Source organism: Rhinopithecus bieti, unplaced genomic scaffold, assembly GCF_001698545.2.
Source record: "Rhinopithecus bieti isolate Rb0 unplaced genomic scaffold, ASM169854v2 scaffold_49371, whole genome shotgun sequence".
Lineage (NCBI taxonomy): Eukaryota > Metazoa > Chordata > Mammalia > Primates > Cercopithecidae > Rhinopithecus > Rhinopithecus bieti.
In genome coordinates, this window is record NW_016821003.1 from 2,290,917 (window position 1) to 2,318,573 (window position 27,657).

The 27,657-nt window shown below is 35.4% G+C and overlaps 1 protein-coding gene across 2 annotated transcripts in view; it reads right to left on the reverse strand.

Moving 5' to 3' along the window:
- CDH8 (cadherin 8) overlaps positions 1–27,657 on the reverse strand; it is a 395,507-nt gene that overhangs the window by 47,917 nt on the left and 319,933 nt on the right. For both annotated transcript variants that reach the window (XM_017860108.1, XM_017860107.1), the window contains exon 10: positions 19,653–19,770. In XM_017860108.1, the coding sequence (XP_017715597.1) occupies positions 19,653–19,770 (118 nt within the window). The remainder of the gene's footprint in view (positions 1–19,652; positions 19,771–27,657) is intronic.

The window sequence follows — 27,657 nt, forward strand, 5'->3', positions numbered from 1 at the left end:
GGGGGTGATAGGGTTTGGTCATATTGGGAGTGATGGAGTTTAGTCATAATGGGGGTGATGGAGTTTAGTCATATTGGGGGTGATGGGGTTTGGTCATATTGGGAATGATGAGGTTTGGTCATATTGGGAGTGATGGGATTTGGTCATATTGGGGTGATAGGGTTTGGTCATATTGGGAGTGATGGAGTTTAGTCATAATGGGGTGATGGAGTTTAGTCATATTGGGGTGATGGGGTTTGGTCATATTGGGAATGATGAGGTTTGGTCATATGGGGTGATGAGGTTTTGTCATATGGGGGTAAGATAGGGTGACGGGATATAGACAGAGTCTCTGGTCCTGCCTCTGGTTCTGTTTCAATCACAGAAGCTTTGTGTCTCTGTGTTCTATAATAATTAGGAAACATTTAAAATTGTAGCTTATTAAACAAACATCTCTATTTTCTTTGTTGTTGTTGTTGGTGGTGGTGGTAGTGGTGGTGGTGGTTTTGAGACAGAGTCTTGCTCTGTCACCCAGGTTGGAGCGCACAGTTGTGATCTCGGCTCACTGCAACCTCCACCTCCCAGGTTCAAGTGATTCTGCTGCCTCAGCCTCCCAAGTAGCTGGGCTACAGGCATGTGCCATCATGCCTGGATAATTTTTGTATTTTTAGTAGAAACAGGGTTTTACCATATTGTCCAGGCTGGTCTCAAACTCCTGACCTCGTGATCCACCTGCCTCAGCTTCTAAAAGTGCTGAGATTAAAGGCATGAGACACTGTGCCCCGCCTTCTGCTTCTATTTTTCTCTTTTTTTCTTAGTGAAATACTTCTGCTGTACACAAATTCCCATAATGTGGATGGAACCACTGGAGTCTGAGAGGGGAAATCATTTCCCAAAGACTGACTTTGACTGAGATAGAATTAGACACTAGTTTCTCCAACTTTCTTCTCCTTATAGGCTCTGCTGTAAGACTGTCAGTAGGTAAAGTTCCCAGTCAATTTTAGTGTGCAAAAAGATTTGGTTAAATGTCGCATAAGCCCCCAAAATTTAGCTGAGTATTTACATAATACATTGCCATGGCCTGTCTTGAAGATTGGGTAATGGAAGAGAACCAATTCAAGATTTATCTGTTTTACTTGGGCCATCTTTCAACTAATTCATGACCTTATTTGGGTCAATTCATTTAAGTAATAACCCCTGGATCTGAGGCCTTGTGAATACACTGAGCAGAATGACCTTGCAGATGCTGTCCTGAGCACCATAGGATGTTTACCTGGTTTCTAATCCCTTGATGCCAGTAACTGCCCACCCCTTTCCTAGATGTGACAATTCCAGACACTGTCAAATATCTCCTGAACTGCAAAATCACTCCCAGTTGAGAACCCACTGATGTGATTTAGGCACTGAAATAATTTATTTGATCCTCAGTTCTTAGCGATATCTAGAAGAAAACTAAACTCACAGTCTAAAACAATATTGCTCTATATTGTTGAATGCAAAACCAGAATTTGAGTAAAGATGGATTCAGCTTTTAGAGTTTTTTTTTTTAACTGATTTATGATAACCGAGTTGTGCAGGCATTGAAGTGTTTGTGGATGTTTCAAATGACCTGCTTTTTATGAACATCAAATTTTTGATCTATCTGTAGGAAAAAATGGATTGATAGCTGCTATCAAATTTGATGGCAGATCTTGGATATATAAAAAAGTTTTCCTGCTGTAAAATTTTAGCTGTCTGTCACTTACATTATATTATGTCACATCTCACAATGACATATTACAATGTAATGCAATGTAAGTCACATAATAGGCAACTGCAATTCATAACTTTCTGAACAGGAGAGCCATTCTCTACTGAGAAGCTTCCCAAGGGAAGTGAAGGAATCCCTCTGCTGAGGTTATTCACAGCCATAATGCTACTGGTCTGTCTGTGACTTACTCTTTATTTTCACAGCCTAACTTGTTTTAAAACGGACCTTCCTCCATTTCTTCTGATTGCAATGGGGCTATCAATCAAGTGGCTCCGGTGGAAAGTGGGGAATTAAACTGACCCATCAGAAGTCTCAAAGGTGCTGTTACCCTAAAGCAACAGTTTGTGTGAATTAAATCATTAGATAAATGCAAATCAAAACCACAATGAGGTACCGACTCATAGCAGTCAGAATGGCTATTATTAAAAAGTCAAAAAACAGATGCTGGCGAGAATGCAGAGAAAAGGAACACTTATACTCTGTTTGTGGGAATGTAACTTAATTCAAGCACTGTGTAGATAAGTCTAGAGATTTCTCAAATAATTTAAAACAGAACTACCATTTGACCCAGAATTTCCATTACTGGGGTATGTACTCAAGGGAACAGAAATCATTCTAGCATAAGGACACATGCATGCACTAATCTCAGTAGCAAATACGTGGACTCAACTTAGATGGCCAGCAATGATAGACTAGGTAAAGAAAATATGGTAATATACACCAAGAAACACCACACATCCATTAAAAAGAATGAAATCACGTCCTTTGCAGGAACATGGATGCAGCTGAAGGCCATTATCCTAAACGAATCAACACAGGGGAAGGAAACCAAATACTGCATGTTCTCACTTATGAACAGTAGCTAAAGACTGAAGTACACATGGACATAAAGAAGGAAACAATAGACACTAGGGACTATTGGGGGAGGAAGAGGAGGCGGTGAGGGTTGAAAAATTAACTCTCAGGTACTATGCTTACTACCTGGGTGATAATATAATTATTCATATATAAAAGCTCAGCAACACGCCATTTACCAATGTAAAAAACCTGCCCATGAATCCCCTGAACCTAAAATAAAAGTTGTAGAAAAATAAAATAAAAGATTGATTTACTTCTGGGAAGCTACAGCCTCATAGGCTTAGGGGCTTGTCATTGAGATAATGCTTTTCTGAAAATAAGACAATGGAGCCCTCACTGGGATTATTATCTTGTCAATGGGCACTTTGGTTGGTTTTCAGGGTTCACTCTTTCCAGAGCCAGCATCTTGTACAGGAAACACTCACACAACTGTACACAGCAGCTTTGAGAACATGTCGCCCTTACGCAGACAGGGAATGGCTCAGTTGGGTCACATGTCCACCACCTAGGCCAAACATGGACCCTTAGCCAGGAATTGATTTGGAACCTGGGATAGAGAACATCTCTTATCCACAAACACCAAGCTATGAGATGCAGTCAGAACTACACTTTTGGAGAGTGTTTGCTTGTTTTTTGTTTTCGTTTTTTGATTTTTTTTTTTGAGAGAGAGTCTTGCCCTATCACCCAGACTGGAGTACAGTGGCACCATCTCAGCTCACTGCAAGCTCTGCCTCCCCAGCTCAAGCAGTTCTCATGTCTCAAGTCTCAACCTCCCAAGTAGCTGGGATTACAGGCCTGCGCCACCATATCTGGCTAATTTTTGTATCTTTAGTAGAGACGGATTGGGCCAGGCAGGTCTTGAACTCCTGGCCTCAAGTGACCTGCCCGCCTTGGCTTCTCAAAGTGCTGAGATAACAGGCGTGAGCCATCATGGCCAGCCACTTTTGGATTTTTGTTTGTTTGTTTGTTTCCATCTGTAGAGAGAATGTGCAGGGCAAATAAGTCAGCATAGAGAAACAGGAAAACGAAAACAACCAAACAAAACAGGCTCATGCAACATGCTTGAGGCACCTGGATCTGGTTATTAGACAAGCCATTTAAACACTAGACTTTTTTATTATTTGGATCAATTTCCCTTTACAGTGCAGATAGCTTGAGTGGGGTTTTCTGACACTTGTAACATATAAGTTTTATAAATGCATTTACTCTCTCCATTTAGTTATCTCCATGTAAGAAAAAAGCTCTTTTGTGTGAAGCTACATGAAATGCATTCACTCATTTAACAGTCTCTCACATTCTTTAATCACAGATGCCATTTATTGATCTTCCCTTTGAGCCCATGTATAATTACTTGTGTGTTTTTGCCTCATAATGCTGTAAATTATCTCTGGATGTATCCATTTTAAAAGAGAAAGGTTGAGTGTAGCAATAGCTTACAAAAGAGATTAGCTAGCAAGTGATGGAGCACACAGACAGAACCCAATCTGTGGAAAATGGTTTCCTCGTCTTGTATGCTTGTCTCTGTCCCTACGCACGTTCATCATGTTGCCTCCAAGAGTCTTTTATGCATTAGAAGCATAATAAAGACAAGAATTGTGTGGGATCACAGATAATAGAATCACAGCTATGACAGGCCATGCCTTCCCCAGTTCCTCCAATTTGTCTCTGCATCCTCCTTTTTCCACCTCAGGCTGCTAAGAAAACAAACAAATGTATTCCATATATCAAGAGGCTCAGACCCATTGCAGTATGAGTGTCCGTGCTTCTGTAAGTCTAACATCTAATGGAGCTAAAATACTGGAGCTGGCAGGGACCCAGGATTTAACCAGTAAATTGTAAACTCTATCCACTTAATCTCCATGGTTAGGTTTGGCCTTGGTTTCTTGAGTTACACTGAATCTCCTCCAAGGACTTGTGACTTCTCTGATATCTTTCTTTGGTTCTTTCACCTTTGCTCTTCTAAGGAGCCATACATTACCCATGTAACAAAAGCACCTTAGCTGGGTGATACTCTTAAGAAGGAGAGTTGAAGTGGGAATATTTATGTTCCAAAGGGTAAAAAGTTTTCCTGCGGTTTGGAAATTCCTACTGCCATGTAATCCTCATTTATTTGAACCCTTTTATACCTCTCAAGGTCTCCATTTAGAGTATACTTCAGGTTGGTTTTATATAGCTAGTTTAATCCCTTAAACTCCATTCCCATTTGGTGCCAACTTCATTTCATGAAGCCCCACCAACTTTGCTATTCAGTTCACCTGAATTATGGTACTAAAATTCTCTGCTACTTTCCTCTTGTTCTCTACCATTCGCTCATTCTCATCACCCTTCTGAGAAAGAAGGGCCCTGGTAAGAGAAGTTCTTTGATGCAAAACTTCATGTTTTAATCTCAGAAACAGGATCTAGAACATAACCTGATAAGGCATTTCCAGGAGAATCTTTCTCAGCCAAGAGTTGGATTTTAAATTCTTACTTTGCAATTTCAACATCTGAAATTGTGCATTTAAGAAGAGAGATGAACAAGCAATTCCTTGTTAATGGTACTTCACTTACTTTTGAAGACACTGCATTAAGAAATTAAGCAAGTGAGTAATATAATCCAAATGATGGCTGCCTTTGGAAATGTGCTTACTAGTTTTCACAGTTTGTCTACACTTTAACTTCAGTGGAGTGTTGATCTCCATAACATAATCTTTTCATTCAGCATGACTCTTTATTTTATTTTATTTTATTTTATTTTATTTTATTTTATTTTATTTTGAGACAGGGTCTTGCCCTGTCGCCCAGGCTGGAGTACAGTGGCATGATCTTAGCTCACTACAACGACTGCCTCCTGGGTTCAAGCGATTCTTGTGCCTTGGCCTCCCAAGTAGTTGGGATTACAGGCACCCGCCACCATGCCTGATTAATTTTTATATATTTAGTAGAGATGGGTTTCACCATGTTGGCCAGGCTGGCCTTGAACTCCTGACCGTAGGTGATCTGCCTGCCTCAGCCTCCCAAAATGTTGGGATTACAGGCATGAGCCACCACGCCCCATCCACCCAGCATTATTCTTGTACTGAAGTTCTTGTTCTTGTTCTCCCTTTCTTTTCATAAGCCAATGTGCTTTATTAATTGAAATATTATATTTCTTTGACTCTAAGAAATATATTTTTTTGTTGTAATGTTCTCAAAATCAGAGTTTCTTAAAGTTTTATTGTATTTAATTGTCAGTTTTTCTTTCTTAGTTGGACATAAATTGATGTCTCATTAACAGTATCTTATATTTGATGGCATTAAAATATTATAATGTGAGATTAATTCTATATTTTTGCTATTGTGAACAGGCTGCAATACACATGAGAGTGCAGATGTCTCTTTGATATACAGATTACCTTTCCTTTGGATATATACCCAGTAGCAGGATTACTGGATCATATATTAGATCTATTTTTAGCTCGTTGTTGTTGTTGTTGTGTTGTTTTGTTTTTCAGATGGTGTCTCACTCTGTCACCAGGCTGGAGTGCAGTGGCGTGCTCTCAGCTCACTGCAACCTCTGCCTCCTGGGTTCAAGCGATTCTCCTGCCTCAAACTCCCGAGTAACTGGGATTACAGGCGTGTGCCACCACACCCAGGTAATTTTTGTATTTTTAGTAGAGACAGGTTTTCACCATGTTGGCCAGGATGGTCTCGATCTCTTGACCTTGTGATCCCCCCACCCTGACCTCCCAAAGTGCTGGGATTACAGTCGTGAGCCACTGCACCCGGCCTATTTTTAGTTTTTTAAGGAACCTCAATACTGTCTACCCTAGGGGCTGTATTAATTTCCATTCCCAATAACAATGTATAAGATTTCTCACTTATATGTGGAAGCTAAAAATGTTGATCTCATGGAAGCAGAACCAGAACAGAAGTTACTGGTAGGTGGGATAGAAGGTGGCGTGGGTAGCCAAGGGCTCTTTAATCGATACAAAAGTACAGCTAGATAGCAGAAATAAGTTGTAGCGTTCTATTGCAGTATAGGGTGGCTATAATAAACAACAATTGGTTGTGTATTTTCAAATAGTTAGAAGAGCAGTTTTTGAATGTCCTCAACATAAATAAATAATAAACCTTTGGAGCGATGAATGTGCTAATTACCCTGATTTGATCATTACATGGTGTATACACATATCAAAAATATTAGATTGTATCCTATAAATACGTACAGTTAATATGACACTTTAAAATAGTAATAAAATAATAAATAAAATAAGAAGGAATGAGATTAGAGTTTGGGCTTTGGGTCAGAAAAGGCAAAGACAATGTGTTGACTTGTTGTGGTTTCAGGCCACTGGGAGTGAACTATTCCAGTCACAAATGGGTTACTAGACTACCTTGATGTATGGTTCTTACGTCCCAATTGAAGTCCCTACTTTGTTCTCTATGAGCATAAAATCCCCAGAGATAATTCAGGGAAAGATACACTGGTATAGGTGAGGGCTCTTGTATTTCTGTATACCTAACTTTAAATCATTTAAATTTCACATTGTACTATTAAAAACTATATAAACATTGCTTATGTGGAATCACAGTGCTACAAAATTCTCATTTCCAGAAAACAGTAAATATTTCTAAATGTTTTCTTTCCTTTTCATTTAATGCATTTGAGATACTTTTATTTTAAAAGTTTAATAATGAATCATCTGTGTTCTTTTGTCTTAATACTTTGTGTACATTTGAGTGATTATACATGATCATTAAAATAAGATAATGTAGAATAAATAAAATGTGAATAATGAGGATTAAACAGTCGTTTTGCAAATTTCCAGTATTATTCTCTAGATACCTTTGTCTGATTTATTTCAATGAGTTTTAATCATTTGGAAGATATGGAAAGAGGAAAAGGACATCCATATAGAATTAGTTACTTAACTTTGATGGTTGATGTGCAATTTTTTTCACCAAAGGGCCACTCCAGGCCTTCTGACTAACTTTCCAGCAGGCAGATTTCCTCCATGTCCACAGAAGGTTGCTTTTGGTGCACCACTGTTGTTGTCATTGCTAGTATTTTTTATTCTAGATATTTCAATGTTTTAACTAATTGACAGTCCTTCAAGACTTTGGCAATATGTTGACTGTTAGTCTTAATTTTTATGCTTTTCATTTTTTATGTTTTCTGTAACATTTTCTATGTTTTCCTATACCTTCATTAAATTTAGAACAGAAAGTTGTGTGAGGTTGAGTCAGGACTATTAGCCCAATACAAGAGACACTGTTGTCTTCCTAAGCATGAAAAATAAGTCATACTTTATTTCTTAATGACTCAGTGTCATTGTAATGACTCGCAAAGACTGTTGTGTAGGTCAGATATATAAAGTCAAAAATAATGATTGATATATAGTTGTTGCTCACGAAGTAGTCGGTACAATTATCATTTTGTGATCTAGACCTGTAGTACCTGAAACAGACCATTTTGATTGTTTCTTTCTGTTGTAATGTTACTCAGTTTTACACCCACTAATATTATGAGAATCTTCTCTAATGCTTAGCTGATGGTTTCTGACCTTCAGTAGTTTGCAGAAAGGAAGCACAGCTTGTGAAAATTATAAAATAAAATATGAACAGTCTTACTGAGCAAATGTTCTAGGAATAAACTGCGAGGATTTAAGAGGATTTGTGCTGCTGTGGAAAATGCAGCTTTAGCAGCTTGGTAACCATGTTCTTTACCTGGCAAGTCACTTACTCTCTCTGAACTTCAATTTTCTCATCTGGAAAATGGCAATAATAATAGTCACCCTGAATATTGATATATAGAGATAAACGGAGAGAAAGAAGTAATATAAGTTGTCTGAAATAAACAGGTGCCTAATAAATTTTAGACATTGATTTTTCTTGCAATTTGATATATAATCAATACTAATAGAGAATAAATTTGTCTTAAAATAATTATAAAACTCCCAAATAAAATCATAGATATGCAAACCTGCTTCCTAATTTATAACATAATTCATAATTCTCAAAAAACTTATTTTACAAGAAATTATATATCTGTGGAATGTAATGTTAGCTAGATTATTCTGTGGAGAAATTATAGAATACATTATAGAGCACATACTTATTTTAGGAAGACAAAAAAGTTGTAATAGTGTTAATATAGGGAGACAGTTTTTTTTTCTTCTCCTTTCTTCCCTACCTACTCAAAATGTGAACTTCTTATCATTACCTGAACATATTTCCATTTTCTTTCTTTGAGAAAAAAGATAGGGAATTTTAGATAATTGTCTCTTACCCATTCTAAAACTTTCTTTGTAGAACTTTAGCTTACCAACATTTAAAACAAAGGCAAGTTTCACATTGACTCATAAGGTATGTTTTGAAACATGGCCAAAGTTATTTTTTATTTCTTAATATTTTAAACTATGCACTGATGAAATGTTTTCATGCAGGCCGGACGTGGTGGCTCACGCCTGTAATCCCAGCACTTTGGGAGGCCGAGGTGGGTGGGTAATGAGGTCAGGAGATGGAGACCATCCTGGCTAACATAGTGAAACCTCGTCAATACTAAAAACACAAAAAATTAGCCAGGCGTGGTGGCGGGCGCCTGTAGTCCCAGATTCTCGGGAGGCTGAGGCAGGAGAATGGCGTGAACCCGGGAGGCAGAGCTTGCAGTGAGCCTAGATCAGGCCACTGCACTCCAGCCTGGGAGACAGACTCTGTCTCAAAAAAAAAAAAAAAAAAATTCATGCATATTACTGATATGTATTATGTGTATTGATATCAATATACTTTCTAGTCCCATTATTAGACAGTGTTTCTGTGTGTGTGTAAAAGCCTCAAATAAACACCAAGAAAGGATGCAAGCACATCAAAATACCAAAACCATCTCATTAATTTCCTTTTGGAGAATCAAGCAAGGTCTTATCATCATAGGGCCTATGTATTTGTAGAAAATATTCCATGAAACTTGTCTTTAATAAACTTTTTTGGCCAATCCCTATTTCTCCTTTAAGTAAACTACATTCTAGTATATCTCTTAACTTTGATACACATATAACGATGTTTCATGTCTGCAAAAGTTTACTAAAGCTTTCTCATTTTGAAAGATCTCTCTGATAAATCAAAGTGGTATCAAATAAACAGCTTTACAAAATGCTTATATTTCCTTGTCTCCAGCCTTAAATGAAATATATTCCCAAATTATGAACTATTGGGACCATTTGTCGTATGTTTATTGAGTTATTTTATTTTATGAGAATGGTTTAATTTTTAATTTGTTAAGAATTCTGCCCAAAGATATTGAGAAAGAAAAGCTACAATGTTTTAGAAGCCTATCTTTTAATAATACTATCCAATATTTTAGTATGGAAGATACTTTATACGGTAATTTCTATGGTAAAGATCACATCCATGATTTCTAAAAGTTAAAAAAATGAGAAAGTGCATAAAGTACCACAGAAATTACAGTAACTTCCCTTGGCATTTATCCTACATTCGTTCATCTATTCGACACAGTGCTTTTGTTTCAACATTTTCAAACACTTAGAGTCTGTTACAGAAAGTGAAAAGCCTTGTCCAAAGTCACTTCTCCATTAATCGGTGGACCTGGGAGTTGTCTGATTTTAACATTTGTGATGTTTCTTCTAACACCACATGTTTGAACACTCCATATGTTGGGACAGATGAGCCTTTAGCTCCCTAGCATGAACCCATTCATTTTGTAAGAGAAGAAACCGAACTTCAGGGAGAAGTAAATCACAGTGTGACCTTGATGGAACTAGCAATGACTGTCTGGTCAAGCAAAAGAATGAAATTCAGAGAAGGATGATTGTGCTTGGCAAACCAATACAGTATCACCTTGTTTTCAGACCACCCTGAGATAAACAGCCTCAAAAGGCTGAGGATAATATACTTGAGCAATAGAGGAAGGAAATTCTAGTAGGCAATCTACTAGAATGAAAGCAAAAGCAATGAGTAACCCAAAAAAGGTCCAAGCACAGCAATTACTATCTTCCTCAACAAAGTGCATCAGCACATTGATTTTGGTGTTACATTAGCAAACAGACAGAATAGGCAACAGATGGAATATGAACCCAGTGTCATGGCCAGAAATCAGAACAATAGCGTTCTCTAGTTTCCAGGAGGCCTCAGTAAACCCTGTACACTGAAAGTGAGCTAAAACCTCCATTAACTGACAGGTATCTGAAACAACCATGCATAGGAGCTGGTAAAGGCATGAACCTCACATAATGCAACTTGTATGAAAAGTATAATGGTTTCTAATAAGCCTGCAAAATGGAATAATCAGCCCCCGTTCACTGGCAGTACTTTATCACAAATTACAGTGATGTCTATAGATCACTGTGCATTTGGAAAGGACTCACTGACATTCTTTGACCCTGCTAGTATAAACACATTGAATAGTATGGTTCGACATACCTCATCTGAGCTCAGGCATAATAAGAACACCAATATGAAACTCAGAGGGAGAATCAGCTGTCCGTGATTAAAGATGTACATCACCATTCTGACCAGCCAAATGCTTCCTCAAGGTGGAATGAGAATGATGGAATCCATGAAGATCTTACACTTCTTTATGTAGGGCCAGGCTCAAAAAATTGGGTTAAGGAGGAAACTTTGTTTATGAAAGTATAGAATTTAGAGAATGTGATAATTCCCACAAAATCATAATATTGTTCAGACTTGCTTGTAAATTTCCCCACTCTATCACAACATTTCATTGTAAATTATAGTTTCCTCTCTAAGATTTCAAATTGTTATAAGACTGAGTCCTGAGGAAAACAAAAATATACTGTATAGAAGGGCAAAATCTGTGTCTATTTAATTCACTGCTTTATTTCCAATTCCAATTCTTAAGGGTGTGCCTGGCACATGATAGACACCAAATAAACATGTATTGAATGAATGAATAAGGGAAAAAGAGATCCTATCCATTATTAATAACCTCAGAAGACAGTGGGGAAAACATTCCTTGATTCATGTATTTGCCTTAGCAGTTACCACACTGTCCTACAGAGAAAAGCAAAGAGGAAAAACTTTATAGCAACTGTTAACCACCCGCTTGCTCTGCCCATGGTTAAGGGAAACCATTGCCTGAATTATTGTGAATGATTTAAAATGAGCTAAATAGAAGAGGGAGAAAGCAGAGGATGGGAATTTCAGGCAAGGGGGAGGAAGAGGGGATTTAAAAAGCGTAACTGGGCCGGGCGCGGTGGCTCAAGCCTGTAATCCCAGCACTTTGGGAGGCCGAGACGGGCGGATCACGAGGTCAGGAGATGGAGACCATCCTGGCTAACACGGTGAAACCCCGTCTCTACTAAAAAATACAAAAAAAAAAAGTAGCCGGGAGAGGTGGCGGGCGCCTGTAGTCCCAGCTACTCTGGAGGCTGAGGCAGGAGAATGGCGTAAACCCGGGAGACGGAGCTTGCAGTGAGCCCGGATCCGGCCACTACACTCCAGCCTGGGCGACAGAGCGAGACTCCGTCTCAAAAAAAAAAAAAAAAAAAAAGCGTAACTGGCTTGGCATGTTCAAACCAAAGCATGTATAAGGGGCATAAAAGACGGAAGAGAATAATGGAAAATAAAGTTAGGAAAACAGACATTCAATCTAATTGCCCTGGTATTTTTTTTTTTTTAAGCACATATGAAGTTCTATATTTAGCATATAAGACTTTCATAAGCTATGTATTTACTAAGATACTCCTGGCTTAAAAATTCAGTCATTCTGTCACTGTTAAATATTCCGTTTGCCACTATGTAAAGAACTCCATGCTCTCGCCAGCCAAATGAAAAAGAACAAATTTTAGGTATTCTCCATTTTTATTCTTTGATTATGTTACTGTCATGATGAATATATTCAAAGAACTACTTAAGTTACCCAAATACTTCTCTTTCGCATTCCTCCTTTCCCTGTGCTTTACCCATGAACAATGTTTGCAGACATATTCAATCATTGGCCCATTGAGTAAGGGAAAATGCAAGAGCATATCATTAATCATCTCCCAAATACCTTATTTAGGTTCCTTATGAATATTTTTATTTGTTACATTGGGTGAACAAATGAGATTCAAGAGGTTCATAAAACTGTAATAGAAAGAGAGGAAGAGAAGAAGTAAACTAGTATTTATCATCACCAACTTGTCAGTTAATGAATTTTGTACAATGCCATTTAAATTTTTTACTTAAATTAATATTTTATTATTTAAAACAACATTGGATAAATGTTATTATATAGACAAATGTTCAAGATTATTCAGTTACCTTGCAGGTTCCCGTAGATCATAATCAGAAGAGCTAAACCTAAATATTCCTAACTATAAAGCCTGTGCTGTTATATATTTCATAGTGTCTCTCCTTTGTTTCATTCTAATTCATCCCAAGACAACCTTTTTTTCATGTTTATCTATGCAGAGTGCCTGCTTTATTGTTGCCAAATTATTCTCCTGCCTTCTCTACCTACTTCTTTAATAAACTGAGGGATCTGAAGCACTTGGTGGGTGGTACTCAGGTCACATCAGCAGATGGAATGTCACGTATGCCCAATGTTGTATCTACAAAGTGCTGAAATGAATGCAAAATGCAAACTTCTGTGCTGCAATGAGTTGAAATAATTGTCAACTACACTTAATATTTTTTTCAAAAAAAAAAAGAATTTGCATAGACTGACAGATCGTTTTGTTTCCACATTCAATTTTAATATTTGGTTGTGCTTTCCAAAGGACAGTTATGTTTGTTTAATATCCACGAAATCCCAAGACTGATTTTTATGCTTGTAAGTAAAAGATAAATCAGTAAATAGCATTATTATTTAATGAACCAAACAACAAAGTGGTATGGACAAGACTGTCTAAATGAAAACATTTTTTCTAAGTAATTCTTCATATTCTTCCTTTATTATTTTATATAAGAATTTGGGGCAAAAGCAAAGTCTCAAAGGAAAGATTCCATGCACAAAGGCATCTTTAAGATCACTAAGATAACTAAGCAGGTACCAATTTATTTTCTTCAGAATTAGAAAGCTCTGTAAAGACTGGAAATGTTTGCTAGCAGATTGGCAGAAAAGGTCTGATGCAATTCAAAACTTTGAATAGCATTTTGACAAGCACAACTATAAATCTAAAAAATCTACGCTACGTAGCTGAATTATATCCTAGTGGTCAGTAATCTCAGAACAAATTGTCTCCCATAACATACACTGAAAAATAGATACCAACATCAGTGCTCTGTCTGACCAGAGTAATAATTTTAGGATTTTCAACATGTATAAAGAAAATTGTTCACTTCTCCAGGTACTCTTAAATTACAATTTTAAAAATAAAATGAAAATCTGAAAACTACAAAATAACAAGAGTTTCACAAAAACTACTCAAGCAAAGAAAATTTCCTTGTCTTGTGACACTAACTGTACAGTCATACGCAACTTAGAAACTGGAAGTACAAATCTGTTATCTATTTTTTCTTAGCTTGCACATCGCCCTTAATTACAGTTTAGGTGACAAAATGAAACATAAATGTCTTTCTATCAACAGCACATTGCTGGAAGCATAAACAATAAATTATAAATTACTGAATCAGAAGCCTTTTTGGATCATATATGCATAGTGCTGTTCTCCGTATCTACGATCTGTCACACCTCCTGTTTCATGCAAATTGAGCACTACCTTTTATGATTCAACATTGAAGAAATGTCCCATGCTTCATATAGGTAATAGTACACAACTTATATGGAAAACACTTCTAGTCAACGTTTGGTGCTGTGTATTGTGCTATGGAAAAGTCCACTATGTGAGCAGAACAGACAATACAATCATATCGGAAACATATTAAGATATTCATTATCATACTCATGCAAGTACACAGTTTTTGCTTGTTGCTTGGGGATGCTTGCCTGGGAAACCCAATCATAATGGTTCTGCTGTAGCTAAGGGTATGGATGTTTCTATAAAGGTCACTTGAGGAAACAGATGTTTCTTTTAGGAAAGCCTTCTATTGGCTCCAAAGCAGCCTATTGTAAAAGCAGAACTTAAGGAAGACCCAGGTGGCCAGAAAGAGGGCAATTGGCTTAGCAAGTTGGCACTCCTTGCTATATAGATCAGCAGGTAGGTCCTTCAAGTACAATCCAGCCTGGCTAGGTATACCTGGCTTAAGGCAGCGGACAGAATGACTCTGTCTGCCTTGAAACCTATATCCTGAATACAGAAAAAGTATTCCTGAGGATTCAGCTGGAGAAAAGAGGGAGGACAGAGCATCAGCTCTGACTGGCATGAGAATCAGGAAAATCCACTTCCACTTTCAGGCAGCAAATTTTGGTTTTGCAATAAGGGAAGTTTGAGACAGATTGACGGTAGTCAAAAATGCAAAGGAAGGCTGTCTGTAATTTTCCAGCTATGTAAATGGTTTCCACAGAGTATGTGTGTTTGCAGGGAGAGATGGAAGTTTGGAGGCAATTTAGAACAATTTTATATGCTAGAATTGAAAGTGATCCCAACAACTGGAAGCTACCATAGTGTGGAGAAACCTGAGTTTTGTTCTGGCAATGGAGCTATAGAAAGGTTAAAAAAAAAAAAAATCCATCATATTCAAAACCATATCCAGGAATCCTGCAGCTATTTCTGTGATGATAAAACTTTCATAGTTGGTCCTCATCCTCTTCCTCCTTTTTTTTATTTTGCCTTTCTATTTTAATACCCTTTAGAATGCAACACATTGCAGTTACAGCATAAGCAGATGTTTTTGCAATGCATTATAGTGAGGATCAGTGTTTTCCCAACTACTGATGAAGCCACGTTCAAAATTACTGCACAAGATTTATAATTCTGAAGAGTTAAAGCTTCAAAGAGACCTGGCTGAGAATGATAAGCCAGAGGAGATATAATATCATATGAGAAGGAATTAATGAATTCATATAAAGTGACCTCATCCCTCTTACTGTTGTGTGTTTTTCTATGTGCCAGGCATTGTGCCAATTGCTGTCTAAGTCCTAGTTCACACATATCACAAATTATTGTAATCTTTCTTTTCTCTTATATGGATTGGTCCCAATGCAATTTCTATCAATTAATTCACAATAAAAGACAAAATGAGATAGAAATGAGCTCTCTCTTGTCTCCTACACAGATGAATTATTTCACAAGTAATTCTACTAAATATATAAGAATCATATTTCTGCCAGAATAGGAAAGCAACCTTCAGTTGCACAACTATGAGGCAGGTATTTTATCCCGGTGTTACAGATGGGAAAACTGAGGCTTAAAATGATTTGCTTAAAGTAAGAGTATTCGATACTTCCAGAAAATAAAAATAAATAAACTTACACCATTTGAAGTAGGCCACTCAGTTGAGACAGAAATCCAGAAGACAATGCATAAATTGTACTCTATACAGGTAACTATGCTATGGACAATGAGCTAACAGGAGGCATGTTTATTCCAAAGTAATGGTTAGTATCTACATTATTCAAATTATTTATCAAAAGTTTGCATTTAAAGTAAGCTTCTTATCAATAATATTTCAGTCAATGTGGAGGTACTAAGAAGGAAACACGAACTGGTATCATCAGGTACTACGGTTCTCCTGCTGGGTTAAACATAACTAAGCTAAAACTAAATCCAGGTCCTCTGTCTATTTCTCTTCTTACCATAGACTCTCCGTAGAGAGCAGAGATTTATATTTTCTCTCATTTCTCTATACACATGGTTGAAAAATTTCAGTATAAACCATGAGGGTTCCCATTTCACCAGACGGTACTCTGGCAATTTGAATCACATTTTTTACCTACAGTGTTCAGGCTGAGGATGAGTAGTTTTCTGCAGACCTCAAATTTCCTGCAAACAAGATATTTTAGAATCTATAAAAGGTCCTTTTTTTCTTCCTTGTCTTGCTGTATTTAATTGTTAGCTATTTTCAATTTCCATGATTAAAATTGAGGCGAGTACTGAAATGTGGTCAACAAAATTCTCTGCTTATAAATTCACACAACTGGAAGAAACCAATTATCTTGACCATATTCAAGGTGCTTTGATTTTTTTGGTGTGAACGTGTGGTATAAACGGTTCACTGTATTTTTGACCTTTACTTCTACCTTTATTTATACTGAAGGTTGCTTTCCTATTCTGGCAGAAATACGATTCTTATATAGTTAGTAGAATTACTTGTGAAATAATTCATCTGTGTAGGAGACAAGAGAGAGCTCATTTCTATCTCATTTTGTCTTTTATTGTGAATTAATTGATAGAAATTGCATTGGGACCAATCCATATAAGAGAAAAGAAAGATTACAATAATTTTGAACTGAAATATATGGTGGCAAGTTCCTTAGAAAATGCCAAATACTGAAATCATCTCCCTTAAAGATCAAATTAAATAGGAGACAAACTTATTCATCAACTATAGATTAGATTATATTAGCTCTCTCAACATTTTAACATTTTTCTGGTAGGCTGGAACTTGTAACTCATACTGCTGTCAGTGGAGAAGCATCAGATACTGACCATTTTAAAATTTATCTTAAGAAGGAAAAAAGAACTATAAACATGGCTATACCATCTGATTCTATCGCTCCATGTTTCCAACATAGAATATGCCATCATTTTAAAGTAAATCATATTTAGTATTTTGATTTTTTTAGTACTTTTTTGTGTTCTCTCATCATTAACAATTAATTTGCAGTAAGCATGCAAGATATCTATCTATCTATCTATCTATCTATCTATCTATCATGAATCTATTGATCTATCTATGTGTCTATCTATCTATCTCCAATGTTTTTTACAGCTTCTTTTCATTACTTTGTTTCTACATATTAAGACAAGATCTTTTTTTTCTGTTTTTACAGTACCTATTCAGGTGCCAAATAAGTAGTGGTCTATGAAGCAAAACTCATGAATTTCTGATCTAGGAAGAGGAACACAGAGTATAAACTTTATATATCTATTTCAAACCTGTGGTTTCATGATTTATTTTGTGAAGGAGATGTTGAATATTTGGATCCTAAATCCAAAATCACAGTGAGCAGAAGTCCTACTTTCCATAAGGCAGTCCTGGTTTATGGTGTTTTTCAGACATAAATATAAGCAGCGACCCCTCTCACTTTAAAACGTGTCCCAGTAGAAACAATAAATTACGTGGTCACTCTTTGTAAAACAAATAAACACAGTCTAAAATAAACAATCATGATGTATGGAGTACTCTTTCTGTTTCAAGTCATTTTTCAATAATAACTGACATCTTTAAAACAAATTACAAAACAAAATAATATGAAAACCTGTAAGATAGCTCATAATTTTAACTTCTATTTTCCAGTATCAAAATAAAACAGATAATGACATGACATTAAATATCCTATTACAGGGTTTATTATAACGTGTGATGAAGCAGAATGAGGTATTCTAAGTATTTAAACTTTTACTTTCTACTAATTTCCAAAATTTAAGAAAACACATACAATTCATTCATTGTAGAATTAAATCTCTTCTTTAAAAATCTTAGGGCATAATAAATATGTGTCAAAATTAGGCTTTCCCTGGTCCCCAATAATATCTTCCCATTCACCCAATACCTTATGTGATGCCTTCTAGTACCACACTTATAACAAGCGTGTCTTGAAGTTACAAAATTTACAGGAAACACTAAGGATCTCAGAATATTTGGAACGGGAAGTAACCTCTTCATGGAGAACTTTAAATGCTGTGCATTTTATATGCAAAAACAATGCCTGATACTTACTAGTTCATAATCAGAATAAACATGGACCACACTTACGCACAGACTTCCAGTTCAGTTTGGGGTTTCTAAGGAGGCTTTGTGTTAGAAATATTCATATGATTTCCATTAAAAAATATTGGTGATGCTAATAAAGAAACAAAGACAATGTACTTGGCTTACAGTTTCTAATCAAGGGTAGCTAACAAATGAATACTCCATTATTGAGGAGACAGAAAGGGTTTTGTCTCCTTAGTTTTTATAATGGTGGAAGTCAGTTAAATTAGTAATATCTATATAACGACTGTCATTTCCTTTTTGTGATTCATCCACATTTATCAAAGCATCCCCAAAGACCTATGTAGCATTTTGTTAAAAGGCAAGGCCATAATATATTTAGCCATAAAATGTTATTTTATTTCATAAAGGAAATTTTTATCAAGATTCACTATCTCTTTAAATAGAATATTGCAAACAATACAAACAGATATCTTGAATCAAATTTTACTCTTCTGAGTATAGCTTGTATACAGACCATTGAGAGACCTAAACAGATCCCTGTAGTAAAGCCAGAAACAAGCCTGAGACATTGCTTATATTTTGCTAATCATTCTAAAACCGCTACAACTAAGACTTAAATACATTTGAACAAAAATCAAGTTTTATAATTTTTTTAAATATATAGCAGCTTAGGAAACAAAAATTTCCAAATGAGATAGACTTTAAACAATAATATATGGCTTTCACATATAATAAATAACACAGTTAAAGAAAACAGTAATCCAAGGTTGGTCCTCAGAAAATCTAATGAAATGGATTAAATGTGCTCAGTGAGTGAAAGACTTAACAATAAATCACTTCATATCAGCTCCAAAATAATACTGATAAGAAATGTCCTTCAAAAAGGATTTTCTGAACTAATTGTTATTGTTAAAGTTGGTACAGGCTTAAAACAAATACCTTTAATGTGTACCCACAAACCAGGCAAAATTAGAATAGCTTTCCCTAAAGACGTGGTAAACAGTCAATTAAAACTTAACAATTGCAAAGTGTAAGCCAATTCCCCCTCTTAGGGATATCTCAGAATCTCAAAATACCTGGAAGCTCTCACAGGGGTTAAATTTTACTCTTCATTTTTTAAAGTAAGGTGATTGAGGTATTTCCTGGGAAAAAAATTAACTTTTTACATTAACAAATTTCTTATCTCTTGTTTAAGTACTGAAAATTAGAAACTAAGGTAATTACCATGCCATTACGCTGATAAGCTGAATTTCAAGTGCTCACGGGTGAACAAAAATTATTTTAATGATATTTTCAGTTATGTTATGAAATTGCATCCTATTTTCCAATTTACATTGTACTCTTTGTAGAAAGCTAGTATATTTACCTTCATTTTTCTTGATGGTGAAATTCGGATTGTTGACCATTTCTGGAAGGAGGCTGTATAAGAAATAATGTCCATTTTTGGGATCATCTTTGTCCATGGCGCTAACTGTTTGAATGACCTGAAACATAAAACTTGACGTCAGCATTTCTGATGATTCCAGAGGCTCCTACCATCGGTAAAAGCTTAGTGACATTCTTTTTGTAGTCTGATACTTTGACTCAAAGTCTCTTTTTCAGCTTTCTGAATTGTCGTGGATGGTTTGTGCCAAGAATAAGGAGAAAAATTCATTACTTTAAAACCTCAGCTTTGATAAGTTGATGAAAATTAAGAGCATTACCTTTGTGTCCATTTGGTGTCTGTGGCTTGAAATAGCAAAGTTAAGTGTATTTGAAATATCCACTGGGCAATTACAGGTTTCTTTCCAATTTGAGTATTTACGGGCATCTAGAATGAGATTTGGAATTGTTACAGTGATTGTAGTGTGGTTCTTGGGAGGATCTTTGAGGTAAATGGCTTAAATCTTGAATCCTCACAACTCTTTTACTCATCCAGTTATAAGTGTTTGCCAAATAGTGTTCCTCAGCACAAACATCACTGCAACAAACCTCTCTGATGAGTTGCTTCTGTTCCCTCACAATAATGAATAATGTTTTCTAAAGCTAGTGGATAACACGTGCAAACAATGCTTTGGAGTGCATCCTGAGATGAATAAATTATAGGGATTAGAATTACCACGGTGCAGAGAAATGTTTGGATAGATAGAGGTACTTGGAATTGGTGCCTATTGAATGTGCTTGTTTCATTTGCAAAGCTACATTAACTTAATGCTAAAGTTGTTTCTTGGGATGTCAGATAATTACTTTAATAACTTGTATTTATGATGCTGTGATATTGCTCGTTCAATGTGACAAGTTGGACAAGAGCTAATGTAGGAAAAATTTGAATGTATACTCCTATTGTGATAATAGATTTACCATAAAAAGTAGTTGACAGTGAAATATTCTCAGGTTTATGATATTTCGAGGATATAATAATGATGCCAATGCTATTGTGTCTGTGGGAACAATTATGTCCCATTGAACTTCAAAATTTTGTTAAAGAGAAAAGAAATCAATTACTTCATTTTGAGAAGGGGTCGTCTTTGCTTTCTAACTTACCACTCAAGTGTAAGAACCACAATTTCAGAACTTTTAGCAGCTATGGGTCTTTGCATTGTATCAAGCACATGTTATATGATAGGCAATTCATTCAATTTACTTGAGGCAAAAATAAAATACTTTTTTTAATTTCTAGGTCTCTATTTTTAAAACGGAACATAGTCTTACTTTGTAAGTGTTTGAATTTTGTTAAGGACTTTGTTGTCTAGTTATAATGTCTTATAAATAATTATGATTATATTTGGCTTGAGTGACAAAATAACATAAAATAATTTAAAATATAACTCATGGTTAAGACAGTGAGATAGTCATCAAGAGAAAGGACTCTGGAGTTAAGCTTCCCAGGTAAGATAAAAGTTACAGCTCTATTTGTGGCTCACTGTGTGACACTGAAGGAGTTACTGAAGTCTCTGAAACTTTATTTTCTTGTATGCCAGAAATACAAATGCAAAGACCATCTTTTCTCAGAGATTTGTTTTGATTATGAATTTAAATTCATATAAATATTTTGACAGTGGTTTCTAGTAAATGTTCAGTAAAATATTAGTCATCATCATCATTATTATTATTGTATTAACTAGGGCCACTGCTATGTATTGACGACCTGGCACTTTGATAAATCTTTATAAATGTAATGACTCTATTACTCAATGATCCAGTATGATCAGATTAAAGAAGAATGCAATTATATTTACTGTACCTAAACACATAGCATATTTGCCTTGACATTTAAGTGTAGAGAGAAGCCTTAGGGTACTTCTTTCATAAAAAATCAACATGAATTAAAGTACAAGGGGACTAGATTTGAAACATGGATAACTCCTTTGGACAGCCTGCAAGTAAAAATAGTTAACAGAAAAGTATGAGTTTGACCACTTCACCTCAGAACAGCTGTGCTGGATTTTCATGTTAAAAAGTCAAGGGAATGACTATCTTTGACAAGAGCCTTCTTTCAGGCAATTATAAAGAAGAGAGGGAAAAACATTGCTTGTGAGCAAATGTAGCAACTCCTTCTTCATTTACCCAGACTTCTCTCTATAGGACTTCTAGCCCCAGGTGCAACCATTGAAGATGTAACTCCTGAAGTATGTGAGTGCATATGAAGAATAAGGACAAATGAAGAGAAGATGTCTTGGTTTTCTCAAGCAGAGATCAGTCATAATTAAATGCTTTCCTGCAGTATACTTGGTGGATAAAGTTCCCATAATTAATAGCATTCATACTATTTTCAAGTAATCTACGTGAAAATGGCTCATACCTGCTGTTGCATCTACAGGAGAGTCATTTGATTAGCTAAGCCGCCATGACCAAAACAAAAGATGCAATAATATAGCTTACCTGTAGCAAAGGAGCATAACTACCTGCCACGCCACATCTCAGAAGTTTGGTCTAAACATCACACCAGAATTTAATATATTTTTCCACCACTTATTTTAGCCAGGAACTCCTTAGATAAGCAATTTATTGAGCCACTAGAACTATTGATCAAAAAAGTCTCAGATTATAACTCAGCAATCGGTATTTCAAACAGCCTTCTGGGTAATTCTGGTGTATACACAAGTATGAGAACCACTGTTTTCAGCCAATGGAAAAGATTCATGTTCACAGTTCTCTCCTCATAATTCATTAAGAGGCTTTATATTGCCAAGCTCACGTCAAGTTCAGTGCATTATATGTTGGGGAGAAGGTGGCTGAAATGAATTATTACATTTTCTTCCAAATATCCCATAAACAGGTTATGATTAAGATTTTTGGTTAAACCACATTTGACACTTCAATACGGATAGCTCCTGCTTTGGCATTTTATCTAAAAGTAGATGCCAAGTAGGTCACTTGAAGGACTTTACACTATTAAAATGCATTAAGATATCCGTACTAATGAGGCTAAAGTTTTCATTGATGAAATAACTTCTGAATGTACTTAGCTTTAAACAGTAAAAGAAAAAGAATAGATTTGTTCAAAGAAGTGTACCTCCACAGAGGCAGGTTGGAGACCACGTAGGGTCCACTGTGAGCTACCATGACCTCAGCTGATTTTTCAAGTAATTTCATTTCATGGGAATAATATAAAAATTTCTGGAGCAGTCATAAATACTTAGAAATATGCATCTAACGTTAACCTTAAATATTTTCCCTTCTACCAATGAAGTTAGTATGCAACTGAAAAATCTAATGTTTCATAATTTATTGTTGAAATATTTTCAATGCTAAGGAAAGCCGAAAGCAAAATATATGTCTTTATTAGAGAAAACAAAGTGTACCTGGGATGTTGGAATAAGGAAATGAATTCCAGAACCATGCTTGGATTTTGATAGGAGCAGACTCTGTTCTATTTCTTGAGACTACAGATTTGAAATTAAATAAACATTCTAAGACATGAAACTAGAAAACCATTGTGTGCTATAGTTTAATTCTGATCCTTAAAATCTTTCACTGTTTATCAAAATTCTAAATCTAAACTAGATTGTTTTAACGGAGTATATTAAACTTTATTTTGGACTATTTTACATTAACTCAAAAATATTTTATAGTTGCAGAATATCACTACCATTATTATCTTTTGAAAGGTCAGTCAGAAATACATATTTCATGATCTGATCTGTTAACAAGCATAACTGTATCATAGGATCTATTGGAACCTCTTCCGTGAGTTCCTGTAGATACTATTTATCAATATGATCTTATGTGTGAGGAGTAGTCATATATAAGATTTTACCCCTCACTGCTATTAGAATAACAGGTGGCACATGGCAACTATTTAATAACTATCATTTAATTAATGATAACAGCATCATTTATCCTCACAATACCTTGAGAAGGAAGTACTAAGAAACGTATCGGCACTGTGATACATCCAATATATTATATATATTCAAATTATATAGAGTATATATTACATATGTATATATACACACATACGTGTGTATGTACATGTGTGTGTATCTGTGGGTGTGTGTATAAAATGTCTGATCCCAGATAAGCCTAGTTACAAATTCTCTGCATCCGTTGTCCCCAATATGTCAGGCTGCTTCAAAACTTGTAGATATCTATAATTTCTATATATGTATTTCTATAAAATTGGGGCTTAGACCTTCAATACTTTGGAGTATGTGTAAGCGTGTCCCATCCATCCTTGCTTGCTTTGCTTTAGCAGCCTGAAGGTTCTTGATTGATTCTGACCAGTCAAATGCACACCCAAGTGGACATTTAAAAGAAATAGCTCTTTCTATGTATGGACAAGGTGAGAAAATCCTATTCTGTTGTAACTTTTGGAATGTTTTACAAGGTTTCTCAAATATTTGTCTATCTCTAGAAAGATCCAGCAATAATAAACAGCGTGGCATCTTCAATTGAAGCACACTGTCACTTTCTCAGGTAAAACTTAGTTTCCCTTTTCTTGAAATCCTTCTATAATAATGTGAATTGTAAGGTGATAGGGGGTGAAGGAAAGGAAGGGAAGTTACAGTCAAGGAAGAAGGAACAGCATAATGTTTGGCTTTCTATTAATGCTATTATTATTGCCACTTTATTTCTAGTGATCATATTAACTTTCCTGAAATATTAACATCTATCTCTTAGAGTGGTTTTCAACTTGGGAAAGAAAGGAACGATCCATGAAAGAGCTTTATATGGCTGTCATTCCTCAACTTGAAATAGTATGAAACTATTTACGTATGCACATTTAGGAGGGGAAAGGTTATAGCCTTTATCAAATTATCAATGATGTCCATAACTGAATAAAGCAAAACAAAATACATTAAGAGCCTTAAAGAACGGTGCTTAAAAATAGAAATTAGGCATGCAAGACAAATCAAGTTATAACAATGATGATTAATTGAAAGGGGGGAATATAGGTAATTAAGAAATTTTATCAAAATCGACACAATAACCTAATTATTTCAAAACTGTATAATGTAGTACAGATATATTCACAGTTCACATCTAATCAAAATATATTGTCTGGATATTTTTGATAATTTACATGGCATTCCAGTCACTACCAAGATTTTTATTCCCTACCCATTCAACATGTTTTCCGAGCTCATCATTTTTGTTTGTTTGTGTTTTTGGCCTGAAACATCTTTGCCTTAAAATTTATTAGGTGGCCATTTAGAGCATGTAGCTTGCAGGTCTGACCGACAGGAAATATGGCAGAAGGAAGTAGATGAGATTCTAATCTTATTGACACACTAAATGAAGTCCTCAGTCCTCTGGGCAGAATTTGGGACTCTGCCTTCATAAATGCATTGTAGAACTTCCAACATTTTTTTCAGTGTTGGATTTTTCATTCACTTTACCTTTATTGAAACTAAATTGAAGCCAAGCAATACAACGTTAGGATTCCAGAAGAATATATCTAGACAAAGTTTGGATTTTCCAGTTTTTTTCTGCCTCTTGCATTCTTTTGGTGGACTCTGTATATCTGATGTGTATTTTGTATGCTAATGAAATTATCAATATTAAATACAAACCACTCCATCTCTTACCCTGATTTAAAAATCTATAGTTCATTTTCATTAGTAGGATAAAATTCAGTTTACCACATAGCTTAGAAGAATCAACTCCCTTTTCAATCTTATCTCTTCTTCATCCTTACTCTATTACTTTGTGGTAATATCTCCTGATACCTCCTTAAGCTTATAAATAGTAATTCCCATATTGAAAATATGTTCCATTGTTTATCTTCCCAGAGCAAGATTTTTCCAAATGGGTCCCATCTTCCACAAATTTATAATTTTCTCTGAAGGAAATTTGAAAGATTTTATAGTCAACTATCCTTGGCAAACTCAAAATACCATATAATTTTCTTGGGGATTCATATGTATTTCTAAATGCAAGAGAAACTTGTAGTAAAACAAAACAAACAGAAGATCATGTTTAATTTTGTCTAATTTAATGTCTCCCAATCTTATTAGGTAATACACACACACACACACGCGCGCGCGCACACACACACACACAAATCAAACCACATCATATATTGGCATGCTACGGCACAAGTTTCTATGAAAAACTCACTTTGAATAATGCTATCCTCTAAAACTCCATTTGAGTCTTTAAAAGATTGGAAGACTTTTTCAAAAGCCTCTGTGTGAAGGTGTGTGTCTACATAGCTTAATGGTAACAGCACTGTTAGCATTAGCTTCTCTGTCTTCCCAATATTATCTCAGATCCTCTGGCACCAGATTGTATCCAATTTATAAATCGTCACAAACACAAAGCCTAGGCTTAAAATCTCTTACCACCTAGAGTCAATTTGACTCTCTTTAAAAAACCTGCTCATCATCATGGCTTTTATGTGCAAATGGAAACAAGTGTATCCAGGTTTCCTACCTGGCTCCCATCCTAATTATCCAATATTCTGTAGGTTGAAAATATGATGAAAATATATCAGTCTGTAATAGCCCAAGACTTTAAACAATCTTTTATACCATTTTCTCTGTAGATAATCAATCTCAATTAAATTAGGGGCCAGAATAAAACGTGAAATTTGTAACCATGCAAGAGACCCAGTCAATACCTACAGAACTGCAAGTGAGTCTTTGAAAGATTGAGATAGAATGTGTTGCTATATGATGATTCCAGTGAATTTTTTTTAAAATTTAACCCACAGATTCACATGGGGAGGAGTGAAGTATGGGTCCTTCTTTTGCCCTTGACAAATAAAGTACTTGTAAATTATCAGAGGAATAGTTATTCCAATATTAGAGCAATAGATTTGTCTACTATATTGACCAATTTAGGAATCATGTATAGTGTGTTGCTTTAAGCCGTCTCATAAACATGTAACAATAACAATAAAACCCAACAAATATAATAGGAATAAAGTGTTATTTTGCTTTTTAAACCACAAGACTGGTTCAAATAAATACCACTGAAAATTACAAGTATTTATGTGGTATGTATTTGCATATATATATATACCAATATCTATCTAGTTATTCTGAAGATCTTAGGGTTTAAACTAACAGAGATTATGGTTCAGCATCACAAAACTAGTAAATAGGAAAGATCTGATTCACATTTAGATTGTTCAAGTCCAAACCCTTCGAATATATATATATATATTCACTTTTGCTTTTCTTTTCTGCCAAACTTGTGCTCCAAAAATCATACTTTTGTTAATGACTCCTTGAAATGTGTTTTGCTACATGTGGTTTCTTCAAATGTTGTTTTATGCATTCCATTAATTTACCATCACCTTACTCCACCCAAAATAAAGTGAAAATGGTATTTCATGCATTTTGTGGAGGCTATCAGTTTCATCTGTTTTAAAATCAATCCTGTCTCCCTCTTGTGTATGCAGATAGATTATGAAAGATGCCTGCTGGCAGGAAAGCTAAAATTAAATCTCCTATATTTATTATTTCATGAATGTTATAAAGTGCTGTAATTTCATTTTATTGTTTCACATTTATTAGAAAAAGACTCACAGAAACTAGACCAAAAAAAGTACCAAACCCATTCATTGCTAGTGTTTATCAAGGGATAATTATCTTTACTTCTCTTATTAAGCTTTATTTCTTTTCATTTAAGGTTTGATGAAATGCTTTTGAGTAAGAACGTCATTTGTCACAGGAATGTATTGTTTTCTTTGGAAAAAATGCTCACTCTTGATCAGACTCAAGTTCTCATGATTATTTTATAAGAGGTGTGTCACACAGACATAGAATTTCAAAGTGCTGCTTCCTTGGAGAGCATTGTGACATCCTAGAAATCTCAGGGACTCTGGCACTTTTAAGAGCAGACTTTAAAATTAATTTTTGCCACTTTTCATGGTAAGTCTTAAGTAAAACTCATAGTCTTTTTCAGCCTTAGCTTTTGTATCTATAAAATGTGGTGCTAAC